This window comes from Arachis hypogaea, chromosome 19 (genome assembly GCF_003086295.3).
Source record: "Arachis hypogaea cultivar Tifrunner chromosome 19, arahy.Tifrunner.gnm2.J5K5, whole genome shotgun sequence".
Lineage (NCBI taxonomy): Eukaryota > Viridiplantae > Streptophyta > Magnoliopsida > Fabales > Fabaceae > Arachis > Arachis hypogaea.
The window spans coordinates 14,396,325-14,412,105 of record NC_092054.1 but is presented as its reverse complement, the minus strand read 5'-3'; the positions used below and the strand labels follow the sequence as shown (position 1 = coordinate 14,412,105).

Genomic DNA, 15,781 nt, shown 5'->3' with positions numbered 1-15,781 from the left:
GAAGTTTGACTTGTGTCTTGGAGGAACAGGGCTACAGTTGACTTGTGTTAGGAGAATAAAGAATTTAGACCATCTCCACTAGGGAACTTATCCCAATTCTTATTTATGGTCCACCTGTCATAAAAAGTAACTTCACATTAGTTTTTGCGTCATAAACAATAAATAGGAACTCAAAGCATCTCTCTCTTCTCCATTAGGAAGAACTAACTTTAGTCCTGATTGTGGTATCACTTAATTAATTAATTAAAATACTTAAAATTAATGTAATTAATTTTTTTGAATAATGTAATTTAAATTTATAAATTTAAAAATAATTCACTATTAAAAGATATTAGTATTAAATAAATTTATATATAGCAATAAAGAGTATTCGATAATGTGAAGTTTTGATATAATAATATAATTTAATTATTTAATATAATTTTTTAAATAACTAAATTAAATACTTAAATCATATTTAATTTATAAATAATTATAATATTAATTATATACGTAAAGTTAAATAAGTTGGTATATAATAAGATGAAGTCTAATCCTTTATTGATAACATATTATGTAACGTTATTAGTTATTATATTAATACTATATTATTTCATTTTTTTTTAAATTTAAGTGCCACATGTTAAAATTTTATTGATTATAATGAAAACAAAGCAAGTTTCTCTGAGCAGGGTCTTTCTTACTTTAAAATATGTGTTGAGACTCGTATTTATGTTGCTCTAATGGTTGATCTTTAACTTTTGTCAGAATGGGTCCTACATTCCCTTACCGTTGGAGATGCTCTTAGGTGGTTTTTTAAGTTTAAAACTTTTAAGAGTATTTTTTATTTTCTATTTTTAGTGAAGGAGGCTCTAGTGCGCTACACACTTTTGAAGAGGGGAGGGAGCTTTTTTTTTTTTTTTTTCCCATGAAGAGGAAAGAGTGTTTGTGTAGTTGTGTTAGGACTTATATTGTTCTTGTTGGGCTTCAAATAGCCCAAAAACAAAAAAACCACTACTAAAGTCCTACACCAGAAAAAAAAAGTCCTAGATAATAAAAAAATAAAATATTTATCATAACATTTTTTAAAATGATACTTAAATATATTAAAGTTAATGATAAAATATTTATTTATGAATAATCATAGATAATTATTTAATATTAATTATTACTGATGACAAATTTTAATATTAGTATTTTATATTTATTTTTTTATTTAATTTTTAAATTTGTATTTAAATAAAATTATAATACTTTTATGTATTTTTAATTTAAATGATATTTTAAAATTTATATTATTTATGTTTAATTGTTTAATATATTTATTAAAATTATGTTAAAATTTATATTTTAAATGATATTTTAATTATGTTTAATATATTTATTAAAATTTTATTATAAAATAACTTTTTCAATTAAACTATAATTAAAACAATTAAACTAATAAATTAATAATAAACAGTTTGATGATCGGTCCAATTTCAAAAACCTTAGTATTTACCATTAATAAATGATAAGACAGATATTGAACCAAAGTTCCAAGAACACAAGATATTTATTCTCATTTAACAACTTATTGCACACCCATCATGATAAAGACAGAAAAGCAATCTACAAAAACAAACGACTGGTCCTTATTAGCAGCATGGTAGCAAGCTTTATCTAATTATCTTCTTAACCAAGCAAATTAGACAATATACTTGTATTCATGAACAACCTTCTTCCATGATGGCCTATTGCTAATATTATCCCACCAAGCACTCACATGCTTCCTTTCTCTAACCAAATTCCCTCTCCCTGTTTGGTTCACCAGATAATGACCAAATGGAAGATGGCTAAGATCCGCAAGGCTGAAGAAATCTCCGGCTAAGTACTTCGCCTTCGACAACCTCTCCTCGTAAATATCGAGCACCTTTGCAATCTTTTCATCACTCTCTTGAACCGCTTTTGTGTCCGAGGGAACACCCTGAATTGGAGCAAACAGAACATTCATTACTAAGTTGTAGATTGGAGGTTGGAAATTGTGGGCTTCAACTTCAAGCCATTGTTCTACAACACCCCTTTCTTCTATTGTCTTTCCTAGCAATTCAGTCCCTTGCTCTCTGTACTTTTCAGCATAGTACCTTATTATTGCACGAGATTCTGCATAATTGATTTCACAAAGTGCATTAACTAGAATGAATTTAAGTGAAAGTTTCTCTTTAGTAAAACCTTTATCTATTTTTTTTATGTTTTCGCTATATTTTTTTCAGAAAAACTTAAAACAGCCCCTACAATTAATTTAAACCGAGCCCTGACAATTATTTTAAAAGGATAACGAGATTTCTGTGCAAAAAAAAAAATTCAATATTTTTTTATCTCGAAAGGATAATGAGACCCTTATGCCAAAAAAAGTCAATATTTTTTTTTATATAGGGACTAATCAGTCCAAAAAAAAGATGAGGAGCCAAATTGAATATTTTTTTTCTTAAGGATCTCGTTATCCTTTTGAAATAATTATCCTTTTGAAGTAATTATTCGAGTCGGGTGGGATATTCATTTTATTTTTTTATTCCTTTTAATTTTCTCTGTATTCTTTTATTAATTCTATTTTTGCTATCAATTTTTCTATCTTTTTATTTTGTTATGTCTTTTCATTTTTCGTTTTTTATTGTCCATATAATTTATGTACACTTCATGCAAATTAACTATAACATTTTTTTTCTTCAATCTAAATCAATAATTTAATTTTGATGATTAGGGCATCAAAATTAAACTCTTAGATCAAAATATTTTATAAAATAAAATTACTAAGCATGGAACTTTAAAAAGAAAAAGAAAAAAAAAATTGCTGAAATTTGTAGGGATTTGAGTGGACTAACCATAGAGAGTATAATCACCATCTTGAATAACAGGAACAACTCCAAACGGCTGCAAAATTAGTATAATTATACATAAAAAAAAAAAAAAAAAGAAAAAATCTTGAAACCCATGAAGCAAAGTAAGAAGAACATGAAATGAGAAGACAGACCTGCAACTTGAGGAAGTCAGGTTCCTTATGTTCCCCCTTGATGAGATCAACATCGACTGTTTCAAACTCAATTTGTTTCTCAATGAGACAAACTAGCACCCGCTTTGGGCAACCATATGCTGGACCATACACCTTTACTACCATGGTTGGTTGCTGCCTTAGGTTCAGGAATTCTATATATGATTTGTGGTGTGAGTGTGCAGATATGTTGCAACTTTTTATACTTTATAGTGCCCTCCAAGAGGCCAAGACCATTAAAAGTCAATTCTCTAGAAATTTTTCAAAGAGAATTAGGCTGTGTTTGGTTAGAGTTTTTATTTTTTTTATTTTTATTTTTAATGTTTTTTATTTTACTAAAAATAAAAATAAGTAAATAACAAACCAAATAAAGTAGTATATTCGAATAAATTATTATTTGTACCTATCAAATATACATATACTGACAAATGTACTCATATAAGAATAAAATGATAATTATAACTACGGAAGATGGCTTCCGTGTGTGCCAAGAGTACTCGAACATTGGTTACACAATTGATCCGTTAGAGTATTTTTGAAACACAGAAATTATTTTCTATGAGTATAATTGTTATTTTATTTTTATATGGATACATTTGTCAACGTTTGTATCTTTCATGGATACAAATGATAATTTATTATATATATGTGATAATTCTTTGCACAAAAAATAACTAACGAATGAAAATAATAAGATAATGTTTATAGATAAGAATAAATACTCATTATGTCAATTAAACATATTTATCATGTTACCAGCTCAATCAAGTCTAACGGGTATATTATTAAATGAGAATAAAATAATTAATGCATATTAAAGATAGTATATTATATGTCTAAAATATAATTCAAATAAACTATTTTAGAATACTTAAATTTCAGAGATTGCTCTCATCTTCAAAATTTATAAACTCTTAACCTCCTAGGAAAGATATTTATAGAATTTAATTTTAATGCACTTATAATATAAAAAAAATTATATATATATATATATATATATATATATATATATATATATATATATATATATATATATATATATATATATATGAACGTTAATAATTTATATGGTTAATTATTAAAATTAAATTCATATTCACAATAAATAAGTTATTATTAAATACTTAATATTTAATGTATAAATAATTAACTTTTTTGTCAATTTTGTATTAGCGACTTATTTTCACAAGTAAATCTTCTTTTATACATTCTATTAATTGGGATAAGAGATAAAAATAAGTAGTTAGAGTTTATATTCTATAGTAGAAGACGACTATCATAGTGGAGATAAGAGATTAAAAGGTTATAATAAATAGAAATAAATTATGAATAGTGATGAAATTAAAATTTAAGATAAAAATTGATATTAAATTATAAAATTATCATTTTTCCGTGTATGGCTCGCTATTACAAATTTACAATTGAGTTTTATTTTGGGGGGGGGGTGGGGGGGACAAAGCGTTGTCCGGTTGAGGAAAACCCAACCAAACAAGACCCAGTTACTGATTACAATTAACATTAGGCTCAATTTAGGCCTGTAATCGTAACCCAAAGAGAAAAAAAAATCAGAAACTAGGTCATAAAAAAAGAGAAGCCCATTACCAAAAACAAAAAGAAGCCCTGACCCAAAGAGAAAAGAACACAAGCTCGTATATAACTATATATATATATATAGTGTAAGGCACAATTAGGGTTTAAGGTGGTAGCAGGGAGAGGCCGACTCTGTTGTGGTTTTGGTTCAGCCAAGATGGGTATGATTCAATCAACATTATCGCTCTTCTCCAATTGCCACGCCAATTATGTCATGATTTCACAGAATCCAATTGCAACACCAATTATGTGATGGATTTGTTTGTTGTGTTGCAGGTATTTCCAGGGATTCTATGCACAAGAGGCGCGCCACTGGTGGCAAGAAGAAGGTTTGGAGGAAGAAGAGGAAGTACGATTTCACTCTCTCTTTCGATTCTCCGTGTTTTTCTTCATTTTGTTTTTTTTTGTTTTTCGAAGTGCCTTAGTTTCTCTTAGTTTCAAACCCAAATTTCAACCCTTGTCCTTGATTGGATCTAGTTAGTTTCATTTTTTATTTAGGCTTCTTGGATTAAATTGGGAGATGAAGAACTGACAGTGTTAGCTCATTGGAATGTTGCATAGAAGTTTGATGCAAAATGTAGAACTTGTTTGAAAGTGGCTTATCTGTTATTGCCTGATTTGTGAAAGGATCCAGTTTCTTCTCCTGATATGTGTTATTTAATAATTTCGTTTTATATATTTAGGAAATAGAAAATCATAAGTACAGAAAGTGGAAATGCAATACAATGAGGTTGTTTTATTTTCTATTCCTGTAGTAAAACCTAAATTGAAATGAAATAGTACTATACAACATTTTCTTAATAAACTGGCCTATATATATATATATGTCCTAAATAATTTTTATGAAGCCAAGATACTTTTATGGTTTAACATAGGTATGAGCTTGGGCGCCAGCCAGCCAACACTAAGTTATCGAGCAATAAGACGGTCAGGAGGATTCGTGTTAGAGGTGGCAATGTGAAGTGGAGGGCATTGAGGTTGGATACCGGAAACTATTCATGGGGAAGTGAAGCTGTGACTCGCAAGACTCGTATTCTTGATGTTGTTTACAATGCCTCAAACAATGAGCTCGTGAGAACTCAGACTCTTGTCAAGAGTGCCATTGTTCAGGTTGATGCTGCCCCATTCAAGCAGTGGTACCTTCAGCATTATGGTGTTGATATTGGCAGGAAGAAGAAAACAGCTGCTGCCAAGAAGGATGCTGAGGTGAATGAAGCCTTCTGATCTTTTCTCTTTGTTTTGTTTTAGTATGATAAGCTTTCGTCATGTTTTATCCTGTCTTCATAATCAATGTAAATGATAAGCCTTTTGAAAATAATTAACCAACTTCTAGTTGCTCCTTAAAGAAACAAAAATGGAGATATTATTTTTATTACTCCTGAGAATTTAATTCAAACAATATAGGAAATTAGGGGAAGTGGTATTTCTTTTTTAACAAAATTCTATAAACTAAGCTGTAAGCATAATGATATTTATACAATATTTGTATACTGAAGTCCAATTGATTAGTTTATTTTATCCTTTCGATGTTGAACTTGGGTGTTCTTGCATTTTTTGTCATACAAATAATATTGGTCATTACTCATGAATATCTCAAGATTTTAAGTAACCACTCTCATGCATTTGTTTATGTTTGTTACATCTAACAGTGCCTGAACAGTGTCAATATGATATATTTGTTTTTGTTTGATGCTTTGCATATAATTTATGAAAATCTATTAGTAGCATTTATTTTAAATTTGACTTGTGTTTTTTATTAAATTTTCATTGTGCTTTTCACCCCTTAAAATGTGATTTTCTTATACTCTAATTTTTGCATTTTAGAATTTTGGTTTTCATTTTCCATTAGATCAAATGCACAAAATGCAGCATAAATAAGAATGCTGTGCAGAGGCTGATGTGTTTCTTATTATCCATTGATGTCTAATTTGCAGGAAGGTGAGACCCCCACGGAGGAAGCCAAGAAAAGCAACCATGTGCAGAGAAAAATCGAGAAACGTCAGAAAGATCGTAAGCTTGATCCCCATATTGAAGAGCAGTTTGGTGGTGGGAGATTGCTGGCTTGCATTGCTTCTCGACCTGGTCAATGTGGCAGGGCTGACGGGTAATGCATATAATTATTGCTTGTTTGGGTTGCACTGAATTGGCTAATTTGATTCTTGATCCGTTGCTTGTTTCATTCCTTCTTGAATGCTGCAGCTATATTTTGGAAGGTAAGGAGCTTGAATTTTACATGAAGAAAATCCAGAAGAAGAAGGGAAAGGGTGCTGCCTAATTGTTCTATTCTCATACTTGTATTATGGATTTATTCGTTTTTGTTGGGGATTGGTTCCATTCTTGGTGATTTTTGCACCGTCATCACCTTCTGAATGAAGCCATAACACGTTAGTGTGACTTAACGCGTATTGTTATCTTAGTTTTGTTTTTGATGTTCCTTTTGTTTTTGTTTTTTTTTTCCCTTAAATTATGAGTACTAGTAATTTTCATCAAAATGTTTTGAATTGATAGATAATACTTCGCTTAATTATATTGGCAGATCAAGTTAGAGATGCATAAGGATATAGTAAAAATTGCACTTTTTAAAAACTTTTATCGGTGTCTCTCAATCGCTTGTAATACATCTATTAAATAAGCATTTTTCTTTGTTGTTCCATTCGGTCCAAATGGGGACTAACTGCTAAGAAAATGTGTGCTGTTGACACTTGACACTTGGTGAATATCTCCGACACCCATTCTGGGAATGGAGAGTTTACTACTTATAATCCTCTGATTATGTGGCTTTATCTACTTGATCCATTTTTTAAATTTATTTTCACATATAAACATTTATTTAATTTTGGCTAAACAATTGGAATGGTACCAAAAAATCTGTATCATTGACGAAAATCTTTTTTAAAAAAAAAAAAATTCCAACGACAAATAAATTAAAAAATCACGACAAAAATAATAAAAAATGCCTTTTTGTTTTATAAGTAGAAAACAAAAGTTGTATTTGGCAAATAATTTATGTATTTAATTTGAATTTTTTGGAAATATTTGACTGCGTATTTAGGTGTATACAAAACTCAACAAAATTTAATAACTGGAAATTTTTTTCACTTTTTTATTTTAAAAAATTACAAAAAAATATTTAGAGCAAAATTAAGAAATTTTAAAAATAAAAAATATTTCATTCTTCTAATCATATTAATAAAAAATATTAAATATATTAAAATTTGATGTTTTTAATTATTTTATCACATTTTTAAATTTATTATTGATATTTTTTAAAATTATTTCTTTAATTATATAACTTTTTTTAATACTATTTTAATAATGTCAGTTATTTTCTAATGAAATTGCACACACAATGACAGAGACACAAGTGAGAAAGAGAAACCCCACTGGGCAGTGGATTTTCCCAAGATAAGTTAAGTAAAACACTGATACTGTTCCGAAACTGATATAAAAGGGAAAGAAAGCTCACTAGTAGAAGTAGCAGCAATAGTAGTCTCGCGATCTGAACAGCGACATAAAAACGTGGTTACCCTGGTCTCCCTTAATTGAACTCACATGATTCTGCCATCATTTCAGTTAACAAACACACGAGCCAAATCCAATTCAACTCCTTCTTCACCCACGCGCCCATCTACCACTTCACGCGCCACCGTCCTCCGCTCAATAATAACAGATCTCGTTGCAGCCAACACCCGCGTCGGTGCCATAAGAAAAACAATAAAACAATAAAACAAAAAATGAGCTGAAACAAGATCAAGTGGCTAAAATTTTGGTTCCACATTTTCCAAATATAGTTATACTCTTCTAGCTTTCATTCGCCCTTTGCCTTTGGAATTTGGATCACACTTCACCAAAAAGAAAAAAAAAAAAAATAGAACATCAAAACACAGCCCCAAAAAATAAGAGAGAAAAAAGGGGAAGAAACAAAAGATCTCGAGTCTCTTCGTTTTTTTTCTCACCATTTATTCCTCATTCATTGTTTCTTTTTTTTTTTTTTTCGGTTATTGTTACTCTTCCTATGTCTCGGGCACCAAACTATGAGTTTCAGGAATGGTGGAATAAGCAGAGAGAAAAGAACAACGTAGACCTTTTCCAAGACAAGGAGCACCAAACGGAATCAGCTCCTTTTCTTTCCGTCGACATCCAGGGCGGCGGCGATGTCAAGGGTGGTGGTGGAGGCGGCGGACGCGGCGGAAAAGCTCGTTCCTCCGATCCATTGGTGGAGAAGGACCGGGCACGGAGCGCACGCCAGCTGTCATGGGTTGTGAGGCTGAAATTCCAGCAGGTTGGCGCGTTTCTTGCGTGGATATCGAACGGCGCCGTCCATCTCGTCCGGACAGCCAACCGGCGGATCTCCTCGGCCGGATCGCGGTCCGATTCCTCGTCGCGGCTCTACCGGGCGATCAGGGCGTTCTTAATTGTGGTGATCCTCTTATTAGGGTTTGAATTGTTAGCATATTTTAAAGGATGGCATTTCAGCCCTCCGGTGGTTGGGTCCGCCGAGGTGCTGGGGATGGTGGGAGTTGTTTACGCCAGATGGCTCGAGATTCGGGCCGAGTACCTTGCCCCGCCACTGCAGGGTTTGGCCAATGTGTGCACATTTTTGTTCATTGTGCAGACAGTTGATAGGATTGTGTTGATCTTGGGGTGTTTTTGGATCAAGTTCCGGCGGCTCAAGCCGGTGGCTTCGATTGAGTATGCCAGCATTGGAGAGAATAGGGAGGTGAATGTGGAAGAATATCCTATGGTGTTGATTCAGATTCCCATGTGCAATGAGAGGGAGGTAAGAATGATGTAGGTTCCATTGTCCTTTCGAAACGAATTCTTTTTCTTATGTTTGTCGTTTAGATTTGTTAATGTTGCACTTGTTGATATTTAAAAATGCTGATGCTGGTTTGTTTTATTTGATTGTGATTTGTGCTTATGGTGCCAACTTGGTTTTCTAACTTATTGAGATGCTTAAGTAATGCTTCATTTCCAAATTATAGTTTCTTGTGTTAGTAGGTTGGAGAACATTTGTCTGGAGTAATATGACACATATTTGTTGGCATACTAACATTAACTTGTAATAAGGTTCCGTTGATTGAATGGATGATTAGATAAATGAAACAATCTAGGAGCTATTCTTGTGCACCTTCTTGTGAATTTCATTTGAATTTGTCAATGTGTGTTCAGTCATGGATGGCTCTGTTGCTGGAGCTATAGAATTTATATCAATGATTTAATTATGTCTTTGTATATAATTCTCTCCCATGTAAACCTCATCCGTTGTCTTTTTTGACTCAAATTAATGTTCATTTTTGTTGAAAGGTGCTAGTGTATTCTATGTCTCTTCAAATCCTTAAATTCTACAGAGCAGTACACCAACAAAGGCTCAAATTGAAATAATCCTCACTGGGGTTGTGTTGTTTCTTCATGGGATGTAAATTGTTTTGTAAAATACCATGCATGTTAAATTTTGTTCTTTCATTGGTGAAATGAATGATAAGGGCTCATGAATAGCCTTGTGGTGCTAACCTGCATTTGATTTTAACAGTTTTGTGTAAAACAAAAAATGAGGTGGTTTAGTGATACCACAACGATTCGTTTTTTTGTTTTGGTAAAAAATTCTGATGTGTGGAAATTGAGCAGGGGTAAAAAAAACCACGGGTGAACTGGATTTTACCCTATTTCTAATTTGACAATGAATTTTTAGTTGTTGGTTTATCAGTCTAAAGTCAATGTTTGTTAGGGAACTTGTTGCTTAATGTTGATTTTCTAGACGAATTTGAACTAGAAAAGGTTGACAGTTCGGTGTCAAAGTGTGTGTTTGAGTTCCATAATGGCTGCAAATCTAGAAAAATACGGAAATGTATGTGATTGGCTAGTTTGAGATAGTTACCTAAAACTATGTGCAACATTGTAGAATTAAAGAAAGGATATGATTGTTAGAGATTCTGAAAAGAAACGAATTCTAATGGGGAAGGGTAGGATTTTATATGTAGGGAGTTATTTATAACCAAGTAATTAAGCTTTAACAGGCTGAGTTGGGGCAAACCAAAACTGAGAGGGGGGCTGGGGATTGAATTGAAAAATAGTGGTACTGCTCCAGTACCATGTTGAATTTAGAGGAAAATAAAAGAGAAGGATGTGTAAAGTGGGGTAAAGCACAAAATGATAGCAGAATCGTCTAGTTTCAAAATGTTTTGTGTGCTTGTTGACTCGCCAAAGGTGTTTTAGTTATACGATGAGAAGATCAACATAGGTTCAAATGAGAAACGTGTAATTAATAGTTGTAGAGAAGAGAAGATGGTTGATTTAGAAGTATTTTGGGGAAATTGGATTTCGATGCAGTATGATAGTGTTTGATTTATGTAGACGACCTTCCTTAACTGGATAAAGTTGGGTTGTTTTGCAATGGAGTGCTCTCTTAGCCTAATCATCACAAAATATCTCAAGTTTGATTTATTAGACCTACTAGTTTTAAAATCTAGAGAGTTAACCTTGGCATAATAATAAGATTGTTGTCCTGCAACCTACAAGTTCCCCAAATCAAATGCCAGACGCTCTGCTCGAGGGTAAGACTGTCTATATATACCTTCCTGAGATTCTACTTGGTGACAGCCTCAAGCGTGGTCCTACTCAGGTTTCAGATAATCTTCTTCTTCACATACAACACAAACATACATGGAGGGGAAAAAAAATATTTCTCCTGCATACAAGGCAGATTTGGTTTCATGAACACCTATAACTTCTGAGTTGGCTGGTGTTACCTTTTATGTCTTGATTTGTAATGCAAAGTGAATTAGATAAGATTGTCCTTTCTTTAGATGGCGATTGGCATAGTTACTTTCTTGGAAATGTTTTGATTTTATCAATTGGAGCATGGATGGTGCTGACTTTTCTGTATGAGCTGAGAATCTTATATCTTAATTTATATTACCATACTCTCCTTTTTGGTATCATCATAATTTGTACCTTGTTGACCATAGGTTTACCAGCAATCCATTGGAGCGGTTTGTATCATGGATTGGCCAAAAGAGAGAATGCTTGTACAGGTTCTTGATGATTCCGATGATGTAGACATCCAACAACTCATCAAGGCAGAAGTGCATAAATGGCAACAGAGGGGTGTTCGGATAATATATAGACATCGTCTCATACGTACAGGTTACAAGGCAGGGAATCTTAAATCTGCAATGAGCTGTGATTATGTTAAGGATTATGAGTTTGTAGCGATATTTGATGCTGATTTTCAGCCAACTCCAGATTTCTTATTGAAGACGATACCTTATTTCGAGGTAATTCATGTTTATACATTTAAGGGATAAAGAAAAAATAACAGGAAGAAGAATTATTAACTTCAACTATGAAACGGAGTACACTTTCTTTTGTGGCATCATAAATTTTGGTCCAATTCATCCCAAGTGCAACACATTATGCTGATAGTTGAGTTTTTCTTTTTAAGTATATAAATCTAGGAAGTTAACAATTTACATTAAGAATAAATTTTCTTTTATTATTCAATAAGTGTGATATGCATCTCCTTTTTTTATATCCCCACTTCTAAATTTGGTTTGAATTAACAATTCAGGTCAGGAGATGTCATCACAAATGGCAGTTATTAACAAATCATTTCATTGTATAAAGAAGATATTCCAATGAACTAAATAAATACTGCAAATGTTTTAAATAATTTAAAAGAGGACAAAAAAAAGATTGATTGCTAAATGAAAATTCCTTTTGGTTCCGGTATTGAGTGTGAGTGTCTTTGTAATCTGATTGGTCCTTGTTTTTCTCTCATTGAAGGGAAATGATGATTTGGCATTAGTCCAAGCAAGATGGGCGTTTGTAAACAAGGATGAGAACTTGCTTACAAGATTGCAGAACATAAATTTATCATTCCACTTTGAAGTTGAACAGCAGGTGAATGGCTGGTTCCTAAACTTCTTCGGTTTCAACGGAACCGCAGGTGTCTGGAGAATAAAGGCCCTAGAGGACAGTGGTGGCTGGTTGGAGCGAACAACTGTCGAGGACATGGATATTGCCGTTCGTGCTCATCTGCATGGATGGAAGTTTGTATTTATCAATGACGTTAAGGTGAGCATTATTTCAAATATCGCAGCTTAATCTGAAATATTTTAGTTTTTATATATCTATTTATGGTTCTTGCAGTGCCTTTGCGAGCTTCCAGAGACCTATGAGGCATATAAGAAGCAGCAACACCGATGGCATTCTGGTCCAATGCAATTGTTTCGTCTATGCTTTTTTGACATTCTTCGTTCGAAGGTATTCAATTTTATGTATGTTTTCTTTTAAGAATAATTTGACTTATCTTAAATCGAGGAAACTACTACTCTGTTATTATATAGTGAAAGTAAGAATGGTGTGTATGCTCAAAAGAACCTAAATCTAGTTTAAGACAAACATAGGTAGCAGGCACAAAAATATACAATCATCTATTTCCTCTACATTAAAATATTTACATTTAGAATCAGAATACAAAAGTTGAAAGCTTTTCAGTCATTTAAAGTCAGAATTTGATTTCCAAGTTTCCTGTTTCACTAAGAATTCCTATTCTTGGTGGTTGAGTTGGAAGAATTATTGCTTAAAATAACTTACAAAGATGTTCAATCAGTCACATATTGAAGTTGCCTTTTGTGGTTACCAGGATTAATCAGGATAATTCTAATAGCTCCTTCATTTGAAAATCTTTTCTAAATTTGTGTATAATCTTCATAAACATTATAGATTGAAGGTAGAGAGAATCAAATAATAGATAATTGTTATCAAATATGCTTTTTATTTTTAATGCATGTACTGCTACCTAGTTTATGTCATCCATTTCATTAAAAATAATTGAGTATTTGACTTACAGAAGGATCTAATATTATTGTGCCGATGTAAATTTTATTTTCTCCAGATTAGTTGGGTAAAGAAGGCCAATATGATATTTCTTTTCTTCCTTCTAAGGAAGCTCATTCTTCCATTTTATTCATTCACCCTCTTCTGCTTCATTCTTCCAATGACGATGTTCCTTCCCGAAGCTGAACTACCTGCCTTAGTTGTTTGTTACATTCCTGGCCTCATGTCTGTCCTAAGCATTCTTCCGGCTCCACGCTCATTTCCATTCATTGTACCATACCTTCTGTTTGAGAACACCATGTCAGTGACCAAATTCAATGCCATGGTATCCGGCTTATTTCGCTTTGGAAGTTCTTATGAGTGGGTAGTCACGAAAAAACTAGGAAGGTCATCAGAGACAGATTTGATCGCCTACGAGAAGGAATCTGAACCTCTAATGCAATCTGCCACTCTTCATAGATCATCCTCGGATTCGGGCATCGAAGAACTAAGCAAACTAGATTTGTCTAAGAAAAGTGGAAAGACGAAGAGAAATCTTCTGTTCAGGAAAGAACTTGCTCTCGCATTTATCTTGCTAACTGCTTCGGTTAGAAGCTTATTATCTGCACAAGGAATTCACTTCTACTTCCTATTATTTCAAGGTATAAGCTTCCTGGTTGTTGGTCTCGATTTGATCGGCGAGCAGGTTAGCTGAGCTTCTGTATTTGGAATTTCGGGTGGATGCATAACCTTCTCGGATCCCCATTGATTCAAATTAAAAGGTCAGAATGGCCAAAACCTTAAACCCCATGATCACATTGATTTTGATCCTAAGATGTTTAAATACCATGTGGTTTTTGGTTCCCACTTGAAGCGATTCAGTTGCGGCTTGGCTCCAAAACTTGCAGTTCAGATTGTTTCTTTTTTTTTTTTTTGGTGTAAAGATTTCTTCCCTCTTGTTGTGCCAAGTCATATATTGCCTTCAGCTACCTAGAAAGTTATTTCAAACCATAATAGAAATGGAAACCATGGGAAAACCAAAAAAAGGGGATCACATTTCTGACCTTATAATAGTTGATACAGTTGTTTTGCCTGGTAGAACTTTTAGAAGGCAGAAATTATTAGATTATAGCATTTATTATTCTTTTTTCATATGGACAAACTGTACAATCACCATATAGTAGTATCATTGTGTTGTCGTTTGAATTGGATTTTTTCTAAGTCAGATTTTGGTCCCCTTCGGTTCACATATGTTTTCCTGTGTTCCCATTTTTGTAATTCTTTTGGTAGCTTCATTATTGTAGTTGGATTTGTTATCAATGACACTATTGGCTTTCCTCTTTTTTCACATTAGTTTTATTAATATTGGTTGTGTCCTCACCATAGTGGATTCTGTAATTTTTCAAGATTATGAATATCGTCGTTGATACGTAGAGATAGTTGAGATAAAAACTTGTTTGGTTGTGTAGATAAAGACATATATAATATTTTCTATTTCGAAGATAGAAAAATCTTGTATTTTCCGTAAGAGAGAGAACGTGGGAACCGGAAATATTCACCACATTGCTTTCCCATACTGTATTGGACCACCATCACGAACTGTTTAACTGACGTTGAAGAAGTTTTCATCTTTACTATTTTGTTTCACGTTACAACCATGATACAATGACTCTTGTTCGTCTTTGTCTACATGTCTATTTCTTTCTTAAACACAGTATTCAAGTGCAACTCAAAGGGGAGAATAGGTGCCTTTGGTGAATAAGAGACATGATATCTAAGCAACCCCAACAAATTACTCTGTCTGCTAGCTCTCATGATTACATCGAATTTCATTTATTTGAAGTCCTCTTTTCGGGGATACTAAGGGTATCCATTTGCCAAAAGCCAACAATTAATCTCTAACACCATTGGAGTTCACCTTTCGGTAGTAATAGACTGGCTACGAAACATATCATATTTCTTGTCGAGATTTCTTAAGTTCAAGGTCCATATAGTTTCCTAGTATAGTAAAATAGTAGAGATCTTATTTTAAATTGGTGAATTCTAATACGTCTATGATTATGGTAACTGTGATGATTATGTAAGTATTATTAAAATTAAAATCACACTTTTTTTTCACATTTTAGTAATATTTTTTTAAGGTTTAATTATTCTGTTGGTCCCTATATTTTTGCGAAATTTTTAATTAAGTTCCTATACTTTTTTTTTCTTTTAATTGGATCTCTGTACCAAATTTTTTTTCAATTAAGTCATTCTTGATAGTAATTGGCTTAATTGTATATGGATCCAACTAAAAAAAAAAATTGGTGCAGGAACTCAAATAAAAAAAAGGTGTAAGGACTCAATTAAAAAAAAATTGGTGTA

The 15,781-nt window shown here is 32.5% G+C and overlaps 3 protein-coding genes across 3 annotated transcripts; 2 read left to right on the top strand and 1 right to left on the bottom strand.

Annotated features, from left to right (window-relative positions):
• Positions 1–1,515: 1,515 nt before the first annotated feature.
• On the bottom strand, positions 1,516–3,335 carry LOC112779610 (glutathione S-transferase F9-like). Its single transcript, XM_025823939.3, has 3 exons — positions 2,990–3,335; positions 2,841–2,889; positions 1,516–2,121 (listed from the first exon to the last, which is right to left on the bottom strand). The coding sequence occupies exons 1-3, from the start codon at positions 3,131–3,133 to the stop codon at positions 1,667–1,669; spliced, it is 648 nt and encodes a 215-aa protein (XP_025679724.1). The 5' UTR covers positions 3,134–3,335; the 3' UTR covers positions 1,516–1,666.
• A 1,302-nt stretch (positions 3,336–4,637) lies between these two features.
• On the top strand, positions 4,638–7,089 carry LOC112776093 (small ribosomal subunit protein eS8). The gene is made up of 5 exons (XM_025820078.3): positions 4,638–4,758; positions 4,874–4,946; positions 5,473–5,803; positions 6,532–6,701; positions 6,797–7,089. Exons 1-5 carry the CDS (start codon positions 4,755–4,757, stop codon positions 6,870–6,872), a joined length of 654 nt encoding a protein of 217 aa, XP_025675863.1. The 5' UTR covers positions 4,638–4,754; the 3' UTR covers positions 6,873–7,089.
• An 865-nt stretch (positions 7,090–7,954) lies between these two features.
• LOC112775454 (probable xyloglucan glycosyltransferase 6) lies at positions 7,955–14,765 on the top strand. The gene is made up of 5 exons (XM_025819069.3): positions 7,955–9,377; positions 11,566–11,874; positions 12,383–12,673; positions 12,749–12,862; positions 13,497–14,765. Exons 1-5 carry the CDS (start codon positions 8,613–8,615, stop codon positions 14,130–14,132), a joined length of 2,115 nt encoding a protein of 704 aa, XP_025674854.1. The 5' UTR covers positions 7,955–8,612; the 3' UTR covers positions 14,133–14,765.
• Positions 14,766–15,781: the final 1,016 nt, after the last annotated feature.